Raw genomic sequence first — 14,246 nt, forward strand, 5'->3', positions numbered from 1 at the left:
TTTATCTTAAAATGATGACATATTTAAAAAATAAGATTTTACCTCTCAGTTCTAATAGGCACAGGCAGTCCTTGCTTTGTACAGTTCTGATATGCACAAATTTGTTACCACAGTTTAGTTAAATAGCATCATTCCACAACAATATGGTTCAAATTTAATTTACCATGATATATTAGCTCTTCAATCCCTAAACCACTATGTAAATATCTACTGTGCATCATGATCAGTGAGCAGTCATTTCACTTCTTTCAAATTCTGTCAGTGATTCATCACTGTGAATCTATTGTTCCCATAATGCATTGACAGCAAAGCATGTAGGTGTGTTGCCTCTGTCTCTCATTGATAAACCAAACTGAAATTTAACAAAAATGGATAATCAAAAGAGAAAATTGACCAACAATGATGAAAGTGCAGTAAAAAAAAAAAAAGGAAAGGTGATAATACTGGAAATGAAATTTAAATCTAATGTAGATGGAGTTAGAGATGAAATAGCCAGCCAAAGGAATGTTGACACTGCCACCATTTGAGAGACTTTAGATGTGCAGCCAAGAAAGCTAGTGAAGTTGAAATGATCAACATATGAACTTGACTCTCTATACATGTATAACTGACAGGAAGAGGGATTTTAGTGTTTTGAGAAAAACTTTTACAGGTCATAGAATGATCATATTTTTCCCATTGATTTTTAAAATCTCTTTACATGGTTTCATCTTGCATTTTCATTTTTATAGTCCAATACTGTTATGCAAAATGAAGAGTGCCTGCCTATATTGTAAAGGAAGAGTAGAATAAAAGTTTCAGAAGACATGATAGTATGATTGGGGGATGTCAAGCATAAGAAAAAATTCTATAATTAGTGAGCTGTTAAGAAGTAAGGATAGTGGTAAAAGGTCAGATGGTAGTTTGTTTTACAAATGACACAATTTATGAGAGAGTGTCCTTGTTAGTCAAAAAGCATAATTAATATAGTACACTGAAAACCCTGGACAGGGAATCAATAGGCAGAACTTTGAGTCCCGAGTCTGTCTACATGACCTTGTAAGTCACTTAATTCTTTTGTATTTTCACTACTTTGTCAGTAAAATAGAAAGAAGAATTATACCTATTGCACAGAGTTATTGTGAGGCTTCAGTTAGATTTAAAAATACACTTTGTAAATTATAAAGCACTCTATACATAATGTTTGTCTGTGAGATGAGACAGCTGGGCTAGGTAGTACCTAAGATTTCTTCAACTCTTAAACTTAATGACTGTATTCTTTAAATGTGGCATAATATTTCTAACCTCCATTAATCCTTCTTAAAATCTAATCATACTACAGACTCAGAGCAATCCCTATCATAATCCCAGATAGCTTTTTTGCTGAAATTGACAAGCAGAAAGTCTTAGAAGAAAACATGATATATCTTCAGGACCTTGGGTTAGGGTAATTATTTCTTAGATATGACACCAAAAGCACAAGCAAACAAAGAAAAAATAAATGAATTGAACCACATTAAAATTTTGTGCTACAAATGATGGCATCAGGAAAGTGAAAAGACCACCCACAGAAAGGGAGAAAATATTTGCAAATTATATATCAGATAAGAGATTTGTATCCAGAGTATATTTTAAAAACTCTTATAATTCAATAAGAAAGCAAATAGACCAATTTTTAAATGGGCAAAGTCAATTGGGCCTAACAGACCTATACAGAACATTCCAACCCACAACAGCAGAGTATCTATTTTTTCAAGTGCACAAGAAACATTCTTCAGAATAGGGCATATGTTAGGCCACAAAATAAGTCTTGATAAATTTTAAAAGATTGGAACCATACAAAGTATCTTTTCCAGTTACAATAAAATGTAAACAGCAAAAGGAAAGCTGGAAAATTCACAAATATGTAGAAATTAAAGAACATACTCTTAACAACCAGTGGGACAAAGATGAGGACACAAGGGAAATTAGAAGATATCTTGAGACAAGTGGAAAAGAAAACACAACATACCAAAACTTATAGGATCCAGCAAAAGCAATGCTAAGAGGGAAGTTTATAGTGTAAATGCTTGCATTAAAGAAGAAGGATCCTAAGTCAACAATTTACCTTCATACCTTCAGGAACTAGAAAAAGAACAAACTCAACCCAAAGCTGGCAGAAGGAAGGAAATAATAAAGATTAAAACAGCAATAAATACAGTAGAGATTTAAAATAATAGAGAAAATCAGTAAAACCAAGAGTTGGTTCTTTTGAAAAGATGAACAAAATTGAAAAACCTTTAGCTAGGTTGGCTAAGAGAAAAAGAGAGAAGACTCAAATTTCTAAAATTAGAAATGAAAGAGGGTACATCACCACCAATTTTACAGAAATAAAAAGGATTATGAGGATACTATGAACAAGTGTACAACAACAAATTGGATAACTTTGAAATGGACAAATTCCTAAAAACACAAAATTTACCAAGACGGAATCATAAAGAATAGATTTTCTGAATAGACTTATAGCAACTAAGGTAGTATCTTCCTTGGGTGGTAAAGGATACCATAGGGTTCATTATTTTATAAACTTAGTTCATATTATTTTTCTCTAAGTTCATCGCCTTTTCTCTAAGTTCATCACCTTACACATACTCATTGAATCCCATGTACTGTGTTTTGGCCTGCTCAGGCAGCTTTGAGCCTTTATTTATCAATTTGTCCCTGTTAGCTTAAAATTTCACTACCTGGGAGAGGAAAGTAGCATGCAAACTTGAAGATCTTATTTTATACTCCCTTTCCTATATCATTTAGTAAAATGTTAAATAAGAGTATCTCTGCATCCACGCTTTAAATCCCTATTGTTAATATTTCCTAACTAAAGAAGAACCTATATATGGCTTGGTTCATGGTGTCTTTAATCTCCAAATATAAATTGAACTGTAAAAAAATTTAATAATTATGTGAGAACCACAACTTCCAACTGATTGGACTACTATTGCAATACTCTTCTTGCCATAAAACAGGGTATGGTTTTTACCCTTTCTCACCAAATATTTTCAACTCATTGTACTGTGTTTTTTTTTTCTACTGGCAGTGCTTCTTCAGTTTTACAGTGGAACACAATAGCAGTGTTAGCTTTTTCACCAACTTTGATGTCTTCTATTCTGTATATTGAGGTCAGCCTGATATTTTATTCCAGGTCTTAGGTTATAGCATGGAATGGAAACGAGATTCTGTTATTAAGAGATAGTAGAGAATGACTATGATCCAAATACTCTTAGATAATCAATTTGGATTTTAACAGCAAAATAGGTATCAACTTGACTCCTTTTTCTACGTGGAGTGCCTGTTATACAGCACAGTGACCTTGAAAGCAGTTCTAGTTTCAGGCTTGTTAAAAAGCATTTTAGTCTTACAGTGTTACTGTATTTGTTAGGTAGTTTCACAATGTTAAATTTGACTCATTAGGGATGATATATTCCATTTTCAGTTATATCAAATCTCCCAAAAAATAAAAGTCTAGAACCAGACAGCTTCATTGGTGAGTTCTGTCAAACATTTAAAGAAGAATTAATACCAATCCTTCTCAAATTCTCCCAAAAAAATAGAAGAGAAAGGAATACTTCAAAATTCATTTTATGAGGTGAGCATTACCCTGATACCAAAACCAGACGAGGAGGCCACAAGAAGAGAAAATTACAGCCAATATCACTGATAAACACAGATGAAAAAATCCTCAATAAAATATTAGCAAACCAAACTCAAATACTTTAAAAGGATCATACACCATGATCAAGGGGAATTTTCCAGAGGTGCAAGGATGGCTTAACATCTGCAAATCAAACAATATTATACACCACATTAGCAAAATGAAGGGTAAAAATCATATGATCATCACAATAGATGCAGAAACGCATTTGACAAAATTCAATACCCACATATGATAAAACTCTCAACAAAGTGGGCATAGAGGGAACATACCTCAACGTAATAAAGGAGATACATGATAATCCCACAGCTAGCGTCATACTCAATGGTGAAAAGCTGAAAGCTTTTCTTTTAAGATTAAGAACAAGCAAGGATGCCCACCCTTGTCACTTTTATTCAACATAGCATTAGAAGTCCTAGCCAAAGCAATTAAGCAAGGAAAAGAAAGAAAAAACAAATCGGAAGGGAAGAAGTAAAACTTGTTTGCAAATGACATGATATTATATATTTTTAAAACCCTAAAGACCACACAAAAAAACTGTTAGGACTAATAAACAAATTCAGTCAATCTGCAGGATACCAAATCAATATTAAAAAATGTGTTGTGTTTCTATACACTAATAACGAACTAGCAGAAAGAAAAATTAAGAAAACCATTCCATTCACAATTGCATCAAAAAGAAGAAATATCTAGGAATAAATTTAACCAAGGGACTTGCACACTGAAAGCTGTAAGATGTTGATGAAAGAAATTGTAGAAGACACAGATAAAAGGAAGGATATTCCATGCTCATGGATTGGAAGAATTAATATTGTTAAAATGTCCATTCTACCAAAGCAATCTGTAGATTCAGTGCAATCCCTATAAAATTCCAGTGTCATTTTTTCAGAAAATAGAACAAACAATCCTAAAATTTGTATGGAACCATAAAAGACCTCAAATAGCTGAAGCAATAGAAAAAAGGACAAAGCTGGAGGCATCACACTCCTTGATTTGAAACTATATTTCAAAGCTATAGTAATCAAAAAAGTATGAAGACTATATTTTCAGGGATCATTTGTATAGTTTGTTACTAGAGAAGTTTTTATGAACGTGTAGAGCACCCGAAACCACGAGAAGGAGGTGCAGCCTTCTCTCCTGAGTGTGAAGTCAGCTCTTGGTGTTACTTCTGCAACTGCCACTAGCCACTGATGATTGTTCTTCTCTTCCTTTGGGAGAGTAAGAGGGAGAGAACGCTGTCAGAGTTAAAAAAAAACAAAAACAAAAAAAACCCAAGATGGTATTCACACAAAAACAGACACATAGATCAATGGAGCAAAATAGAGATCCTAGAAATAAACTTAAGCATGTATGGTCAGTTAATTTATAACACAGAAGCCAAAACTATACAGTGGGGAAGGGACAGTCTCTTTAATAAATGGTGTTGGGAAAATTGGACAGCCACATGCAAAAAAATTGAAACTGGACCACTATCTTAACACCATACACAATAATCAACTCAAAGTGGATCAAAAATTTGAACATAAGACCTGAGACCATAAAACTCCTAAAAGAAAACACAAGTGGTAAACTCCTTGACATTGGTCTTGCCAATGAGTTTTTGAATTGGACTCCAAAGCAAAGGCAACAAAAACAAAAAAATAAACTAGTGGGACTACATCAAACTAAAATACTTCTGCACAGGAAAGGAAACCAACAAAATGAAAAGGCAGCCTACTAAATGGGAGAAAATATTTGCAAATCATATATCTGATTAGGGGTTAATATCTAAAATATATAAAGAACTCATTCAACTCAATAACAAAAAAATCAATCTGATTAAAAAATGAGCAGAGGGGCTTCCCTGGTGGCGCAGTGGTTGAGAGTCCGCCTGCCGATGCAGGGGACGTGGGTTCGTGCCCTGGTCCGGGAAGATCCCACATGCCACGCATGGCTGCTGAGCCTGCGTGTCTGGAGCCTGTGCTCCGCAACGGGAGAGGCCACAACAGTGAGAGGCCCACGTACCGCACACACACACAAAAAAATGAGCAGAGAATCTGAATAGACATTTTTCCAAAAAAGACCTACCTATGGCCAATAGGTACATGAAAAGGTTCTCAATATCACTAATCATCAGGAAAATGCAAATCAAAATAGTGAGATATCACCTCACACCTTTTTGAATGGCTATTATCAAAAAAACAAAAAATAACAAGTGTTGGCAAAGATGTGGACAAAAGGAACTCTTGCACACTGTTTCTGGGACTGTAAACAGTATCCAGGTTCCTCAAAAAATTAAAAATAGAACTACCATATGATCCAGCAGTTCCCCTTCTGGGTATTTATCCAAAGAAAATGAAAACACTAACTGGAAAAGATATATGCACCCCCATGTTTCTTGCAGCATTATTTACAGTGGCTAAGCAACCTAAATGTCCACTGATGGATGAATGGATAAAGAAGTGGTGTATAAAAAAGAATGAAACCTTGCCATTTGTCATAACATAGATGGACCTTGAGGGTATTACGCTAAGTGAAATAAGTCAAACAGAGAACAACAGATACCATGTGATGTCATTTATATGTGGAATCTAAAAACAAATAAAATCAAAACAATAAAACAAACAAAAACCAAGCTCATGGATATAGAGAATATATTGGTAGTTGCCAGAGGCAGGGGAGGGTGGGGGTGGGTGAAATAGGTGAAGGGGGTTAAAAAGTACAAACTTCTAGCAATAAATTAAATAAGTCATGGGGATGTAATATACTGCATGGTGACTATAGTTAATAAATTATATTGTATATTGAAAATTGCTTAAAACTTTTCCTCACAAGAACAAAAATTTTATAACTGTATGGTGATGGATACTAACTAGACTTACTATGGTGATCGTTTCACAGTATATGCACATATTGAATCATTATGTTGTACACCTGAAACTAATATGTCAATTATATCTAAATTTAAAAAAGAATTATATCAAAGCTTGACATTAGAATAAATATAGATATTTGTGCTTTAAGTGTATGGATAAGTGTGGTTTAAGTCTTGCCTAGCTTTTGCTGAGAGTATTAGTAGACTAGAATTTTCCCTTCTCAGTGTGATTTATAGGATTCTTGGCCAGGTTGTTGATTTTCTGAGTACTCTTTTTCATTATCTTCTTGCTTATCTTTTTAGAAGCTCATTATTTTTTCTGCAAGTGTATGAATAATAAAAGTTTAGGTGAAACTTAAACTAGCAAATTGTAGTACTTTTCAGAAGTCCTAGTGAAAATTTACTTTCTTTTTTACAGTTCACTTGGTTTGAAGGAGTAGGGCCATACAGTGGTAAGAAGAACTGTATCAGGGAACAAGAACTGGTCAAAATTACAATTTGGGGTTATTTGTAGAATTTAAAATACTTCATTATAAATAATCAGAAGTTTATCTACTGCATTTCACGTTTACCATTAGCAGAATAATGGAATTTTCTTCTTGTTTTTTTAAATTTTGATATATGTCATTGGTTCATCAATAACAAGAAGAATTATGATAGTTTATTCAAAGCTTTTCTGTGTAAGTACGTAAGCTGGAACCAGTTCAATCCAAAATTCAATTGTATACCTATTATGTGTGTAAAAATATGCTAGATATTTGATTTATAATGGTTCAGACAGAAATACATATATTCCAAGCACAAGATTGTTAATTGTTTTTTAAGAAAGGGAAGTAAGGAGAAAAGTCATTAGTTTAAAAAGCTTTTACCATAGTGTGGAAACACTTGAGTCACAAATATATGATCTTACTCACCTAGCCAAGCATAAGCACTAAATGAAAAAGAGAGTATTCAGCAGGTGATGTTGAACACTTTGTTGGACAGGTCATGGTCCTCATGAGCAGAGCAGTGAACACTGTGGTAGATTTAGTGTTATGACATATATTCTCATTGTTGTTGGGAAAAACTTGTTTTAATTGTGAAAGTGGGTATGAATTCTTCTAAGGCTTTATTAGAAGAAAACAATGCAAATGTTCGTTGAGCAAAAGTGCTTATATATGAATTATCTCTGACCCCAAAGAAGTTTTCAGTGTAATTGAAGAGTCAAGACATGCATATGTGAAAGCATTATAAACATAATGGAATAAGAACCTACCCTAAATTTTTAGGGTAGGCTTTCTGTCCTGGAAGTCTTCATGGAGGAAATGGGATTTGAGATGTCCACTGAAGAACTGATAGACTTCTTCATGTTAAGATGAAATTTCCCTTTTACAGTAGAACCTACTGTAATTATTGTTTGACGTGCTTATTGTAAGCCATGAATTTCATTGTAGTATACTAGGGATGATGATCACAGGTTCTGAAATCAAACTGCCTGGACCCAAACTCAGATTCTACCACTTATTAGCTGCGTTACCATCAAATGGGAATAATAATAGTATCTTTCTTACAGAGTTAGGATTAATGAGAATAATGCATCTACATATCATGGGAATAGCATGAGCTCTGGAGTCTGACAGATCTTGGTTCAAATCCCAGTTCTGCTACTTACCAGAGACCTTAGGCACTTGAGTTCTCCAAGATTCAGTTTTCTCATTTATAAATGGAGATGATAAAGCCTAACCCAAAGGGCTGTTGTGATGATTAAATGAAGCAATTTATGTAAAGCACTTAGTAGAGTGCCTGACATACAGTAGAAGCTCTATGAATAATTTTATGTTGTTATAAAATCTAAGTCATGTAGAGACTTCAGTTTTATCTTTCTATTCATGTTTTTAGGGTGAACCTGGTCTGCCGGGATACCCAGGGAACCCTGGTATCAAAGGTGCTATGGGAGATACTGGTTTGCCTGGATTACCGGGGAGCCCTGGAGCAAAAGGACAACCAGGCCTTCCTGGATTCCCTGGTAATATTACTTTTCTTAAATGCTTCCTTCTCTCCTTTCTTATCTACTCTAACCCATGTCACAAAGCAACTTCTTAATTGACAGACTTCTTTTCTATTTCTCAATTAGCTATGGACCAGCAAAGCAATCTCGAACTAGCTCTTTAACATTTTTGCCCAAATTTCTTTCTGTATAAAATGAAAATGGGCATTACCAACTCAGCAGGACAATATCCTGTGGGCAGAGAGCACTTTTGAGTCTTTGACTGCTAGCCACAAGTCAACTAAGAGGCCTTACTAGTTTGCTAGGTGATAATGTACACTGCTAAGCCCCAGCCTGCTGCTGATTCCCTTAGAATGTTGTACTCAGGCACAGGTGGGTAGCTGTTGGTAGAACAATCATGCAGTTCATTCAAATGATAAGGACTGAGTCATGCAAGCAAAGGGACTTAAGCACTGTAGTCAAGTAGGTGGTCTGAACTCAATTGTTATAGTACCTGCTCTGTTTACGCTTGTATTTTTGTTTGTTTGTTTGTTTTTTGGATTGCACAGTGGCATGGATGCATTGGGCCTTTGGTTATCTTTTCCTTCACCTTTTTATTAAAGTATAGCATACAGTAAAATGTACAAGACAATAAATGAGTTTTTACATTATATATATATATCCATGCACCTACCACACACATCAAGGTATAAAACAGTTCCCTTACCCCATGAAGTTTACCTATGCCCCTTCACAGTGACACCCCCCTTCCCCAGGTAACCACTACTATGACTTCTATCACCACCAGTTAATTTTACCTGTTTTTGAAATTCACATAAATGGAATGATACAGTATATATCTTTGTGTCTAGCTTCTTTCACTCATCACTATGAATGTAAGATTCATTTATCTTGTTGCCAGTCAGCAGTTTTTGTGCTTTTTTTTTTATCATTGCTCCATCATATTCCATTGAAGAAATAAACCATAATCAATTACCCATTCTCTTCTTGATGGACTTTTGGGTTGTTTCCAGTTTGGGACTATTAAGGAAAAAGATGCTATTAACATTCTTTGACACGTCTTTTGCGGGACACGTGTACTCATTTCTCTCACACAAAAACTTAGTGGTAGAATTACTGAATCAGAGGGTAGGTGTACATTTAACTTTAGTAGATGGTGCCAGTTTTCCAAAGTGATTTTATACATTACAGTCCCACCTGCAATGTATGAATGTCCATGGGTGGCTCCTGGTGGCTTGCCATAATCATATAGTAGTTAGTACTTTGTGTTGTGAAATGTCCAGTTGCCTGTATCCTCACCTCACTTGATATTGTCAGTCTTTTTAATTTTAGCAATTCTTGTGATTATATAGAGGTATTTCAATGAAGTTTTAATTTACCTTTTCCTAATGAATGACAATGTTAAACACCTTTTCATATACTTATTGGCCATTTGGCATCTTTATGAAGTACCTGCTCCAAGTTTTTTTGCTCTTATTTAATGAGTTGTTTGCCTTTTTTCTTATTATTCAGGGCAGTTCTTTATATATTCTGGATATGTATTACAAATAGATTCTTTCTGTCTCGAATTTGCCTTTCACTCTCTTAATGCTGTCATGCGATGTTAATAAAGTCCTTTCTTACTCTTCTTTCATGGTTAGTGCTTTTGTGTCCTATTAAAGAAATATTTGCCTACTCAGGTTTATGGAAATATTCTAAATTTTTCTGTAACTTTCAATGTTTAAGGTTTAAGGTTTTATATTTAGGTTTATGGTCTGTCTCGAAGAAGAATAGTTTTATGGTATGATTGGGGTCAAGGTTCATTTTTTTTCATACAGATGTCCAATTGCTCCACACTCTTTTTTTATTTTAAAGAAACTGAGTTCTTCTTTTCTTCTGCTCATCGAAAGACACCATTAAGAAAATGAATAGGGAAGCTACAGACTAGGAGAAGATACTTGCAAAACATGTATCTCATAAATGACTGATATCTGGGATATATAAAGAACTTCTACAACTTAATAATAACAAGACATGCAATCCACTTTTCTAAATGCCGAAGACTTGGAACGTACATTTCACAAAAGAAGGTTCACGGATGTTCAATAAACACGTGCAAAAGCGATCAATATCGTTAGCTATCAAAGAAATGCAAATTAAAACCACAATGAGGTAGCACTACATTTCTACTAGAATGGCTATTATTAAAACAACTGGTATCACGATATGTTGTACAAGGATCTGGAGCAACTGGAATTCCCAAATATTGTTGTTTGTTTGTTTATAAATCACAGCATATACCTATTCTGTGACTCAGCAGTTTCACTCCTATCCAAGTATTTACCCAAGATAAATTAAGACTTATGTCTACAAAAATACCAGCACAGAGTTATTCATAGCAGCATTACTCATAATAGCTAAGTAGACCAGGTTTCCATAAATAGAATAGATATTCATGATAACTAAAACCTGACAACAACCCAAATGTCCAACAAGAAATGAATGGATTCTTAAAAATTTGGTATATCCATACAATGGAATCCTACCAATTAATTCTACCAGTATAATATGTGATAATTGTTTTTATTATGAATATAAAATAATGTCAACCTCTGGATAAATCAATTTAAAACTTAAAATTATTCTTAAATCATCAAGCAAACACCAGCATCTTTTTGGGTTTTCTTTCTATTCTTCACTGTTTCTATGCTAACACTCTAAATTGTAAATTTGAATTGTAGCTCTCAAAGCAGTGTGGTTTTTCTTTTATCATTAAATTGAGCTCTTTACTCTAGGAACCCCAGGCCTTCCTGGACCAAAAGGTATTAATGGTCCTCCTGGGAACCCTGGCCTTCCAGGAGAACCTGGTCCTGTAGGTAAGAATGAAAAATAAGGGTTTGCTGTTCTGTTATACTAAGGCTTTATTCATTTTTGGAAAGTCAGATCATTTCTGGGAGCTGTGAACATTTTCAAGACAAAGAAACATGGTGATCATTCACTTAATACTACCTGTTAGGTACGAAGTGAGCAATTCTTAATAAAAGTTGCTTAAAATTATTATTATGGGACCTTATTTTGGGGGCTCACTTTTTCCAAGGAGAGTTATTTCAAGTATCCTATAATAGTAGGTAGACACTCTGATTATTTTAGAATGGCAAGGTGTAGTTTTCTTTGTTTACTGAATTCTAAAGCAAATCACTTCCTTTGGCCCCATACAAGGCCTATAATTCACCCCACTTCCATCCCCCCACACATGCACATCTTGCTTTCTTATATATTCTAAAGGTAGATTAAAATGAGAAAGTGAAATGTTTTGAATACTGAATGAATGATAAAGCAGTTTCTTATTCTCAAATTATCCTGTATTTCTTTTCCACAAGATTTCATGATTTAAAAGGAGTGTCCCAGAGACACTTTGTGTCTTTTGGGTAGAACTATTTGAAGCCAAAATGGAAAGAATTGGGGATATGTAAGGAAAAGGGAATTAGGAAGATAGGTGTAACCTGCTGTACTCTGTTCTTTAGGTGGTGGAGGTCGTCCTGGGCCACCAGGGCCTCCAGGTGAAAAAGGCAAACCAGGTCAAGATGGTATTCCTGGACCAGCTGGACAGAAGGGTGAACCAGGTGCTATATTTTTTTATTGTCCTTAATTTTCTAATTTCTTTCTTGTCTACTTTAACTTTTGCCCTTTTTTACCCAGAGTGAAATTGTATCGTCTTTCTTACCCTCTAAGCTACCACATACTTTTCCCTTCCTAATTACCTTCTTCCACTCCGTCCTGCGAATATTACCTCACATTTATCGATAAAGTTGCCTCCCTCTTATGAAGAACTCCATATCCTTTCTTGTTCAATTTTTCATGTCAAGAAGCTACCTGGACAACTTCTTGTCATCAAGAAGTCAACTACTCTGGATGACCTCCTTTCACTATGCAATCTCTATTCCATTTATATATACACACATATATTCATATGACATGAGTTTTTAAAGATAACACTCATCACAAATAGAATATAAGTTTATATGGTTTTCTCATGTTAGAATTGTAGTTCCATGTTGGAAATGTCTTCATGTTTCACATAATATACGTTGCAGCACTTACGAAAAACCTAAATCATCTAAAAATAGTTTGTCCTTGTTTCAGTTATTATTATCTATTTGAGAATTTTTGGTTTATGCTCTAACAGGTCAACCAGGCTTTGGAATCCCAGGACCCCCTGGACTTCCAGGACTTTCTGGTAAACTTTAATGAAGCATGCTAAATCAGTCCATAAAATATAATACTCTCCAGTACACTTACTTATGCATCTCCACATACAACCCCAGACAACTCAAAGCTAGAATTACATCTTAAAGCATTTCTTAATTAGCAACTTAGTATAAAGAGTTGTACTCTAAAAAATGTACCATTAAGAACATTTACATATAGATATCTCTTCATTAACCTCATAAATAAGTGTTAGGGGTGGGATAGGGAGGGTGGGAGGGAGACACAAAAGGGAGGGGATATGGGGATATATGTATACATATAGCTGATTCACTTTGTTATACAGCAGAAACTAACACAACATTGTAAGGCAATTATACTCCAATAAAGATGTTAAAATTTTTTAAAAAAGAAAGCAAAATTGTACGAAGAGGTAGATTTCACTAAGTTTTTAAAAGCCCTTTTAGCCAGAAGAAAAACACTATTTTCTCCCCATGGAAACCAAAACCAAGGTAATATAAGAAAACTGTAGAAATATGTACCAATAATAAAAATGTCTATTGAAAACTCCATCTTAATTTACATCTTGCATTTTGGATGGGTAGGTGTGCACACACATCTACCTTCCCTCATTTGTTCTTACTATTATTGTAAGCACCAAGTAGTCAATTAAATGACTGAATGTGTGTACAGATATGTATGTTTATGTTCTGAAATGACCATTGGCTATTCTATGGAGGCTTTTTTCAAACCACACATAGATCTCTTAGAAATTCCTGTATTTTTTTCATGAATCCAACATAAAAATTATTAGTCTAATGTGCGACTGTTTTATTGCTCTCAAGCATGTCGGTGGTGTAGAAAAGGTGTTGAAAAGAGTTCATCTAGATTATGTTTCTAAATCTTGGATAGAATGGTCTTCGGGGACACACAGCAACCGTTGAAGATCCATATCTTCCAATGGTCTCAAAAATTAGTCTCAAAACATTTGTGTTAGGAATTTCCTCCAGCTATCTCTAACCTATTGTTGCAGATATTTTATACTTTTCTATTTTTCTCCTTTTTTCTCATAACTACTGGTCATGTGATCATTGCTCTGTGTCCTAATACAAAGGATATCTTTTAGGATGCAAGTTATTATTGTTTCTATATTTCTATACATAGAAATAACAGTATGGGTTTTCTGGATGGGCTGGGGATTTGGTAGGAGGTAGAAATGACCTCAGTAAATTCCATTACTTGTTCTAGTAAGTGGGAGCAGCTTTAGTCTTACAGACAAGCCTGATATTCAGTATCATTTAATGTGTTCTCTAACATGACTTCACTTTCATAGGTCAAAAGGGTGATGGAGGATTACCTGGCATTCCAGGAAACCCTGGCCTTCCAGGTCCAAAGGGTGAACCAGGCTTTCATGGTTTCCCTGGTCTGCAGGGTCCCCCAGGCCCTCCTGGTTCTCCAGGTCCAGCTCTGGAAGGCCCTAAAGGCAACCCTGGGCCCCAAGGTCCTCCAGGGAGACCAGGTATGTACATGAGTGGTAGGGGAATGGTCTATTT

General features: G+C 34.9%; 1 protein-coding gene and 1 non-coding gene across 4 annotated transcripts in view; both read left to right on the forward strand.

The window, feature by feature from the left end:
* The window catches only part of COL4A5 (collagen type IV alpha 5 chain), a 218,174-nt gene that overhangs the window by 179,222 nt on the left and 24,706 nt on the right, over positions 1-14,246 (forward strand). For 2 of the 3 annotated variants that reach the window (XM_027089424.1, XM_027089423.1), the window contains exons 37-41: positions 8,400-8,526; positions 11,283-11,363; positions 12,012-12,110; positions 12,674-12,724; positions 14,027-14,212. In XM_027089424.1, the coding sequence (XP_026945225.1) occupies positions 8,400-8,526; positions 11,283-11,363; positions 12,012-12,110; positions 12,674-12,724; positions 14,027-14,212 (544 nt within the window). The remainder of the gene's footprint in view (positions 1-8,399; positions 8,527-11,282; positions 11,364-12,011; positions 12,111-12,673; positions 12,725-14,026; positions 14,213-14,246) is intronic. The other variant, XM_027089425.1, reaches the window with a different exon arrangement.
* LOC113611033 (small nucleolar RNA U3) lies at positions 4,702-4,912 on the forward strand. The gene has a single exon (XR_003429328.1). It is a non-coding gene; the product is annotated as a small nucleolar RNA U3 (small nucleolar RNA).

The sequence above is a fragment of the Aethalodelphis obliquidens genome, unplaced genomic scaffold, assembly GCF_003676395.1.
Source record: "Aethalodelphis obliquidens isolate GAN/ISIS:26980383/991018 unplaced genomic scaffold, ASM367639v1 scaffold66, whole genome shotgun sequence".
Lineage (NCBI taxonomy): Eukaryota > Metazoa > Chordata > Mammalia > Artiodactyla > Delphinidae > Aethalodelphis > Aethalodelphis obliquidens.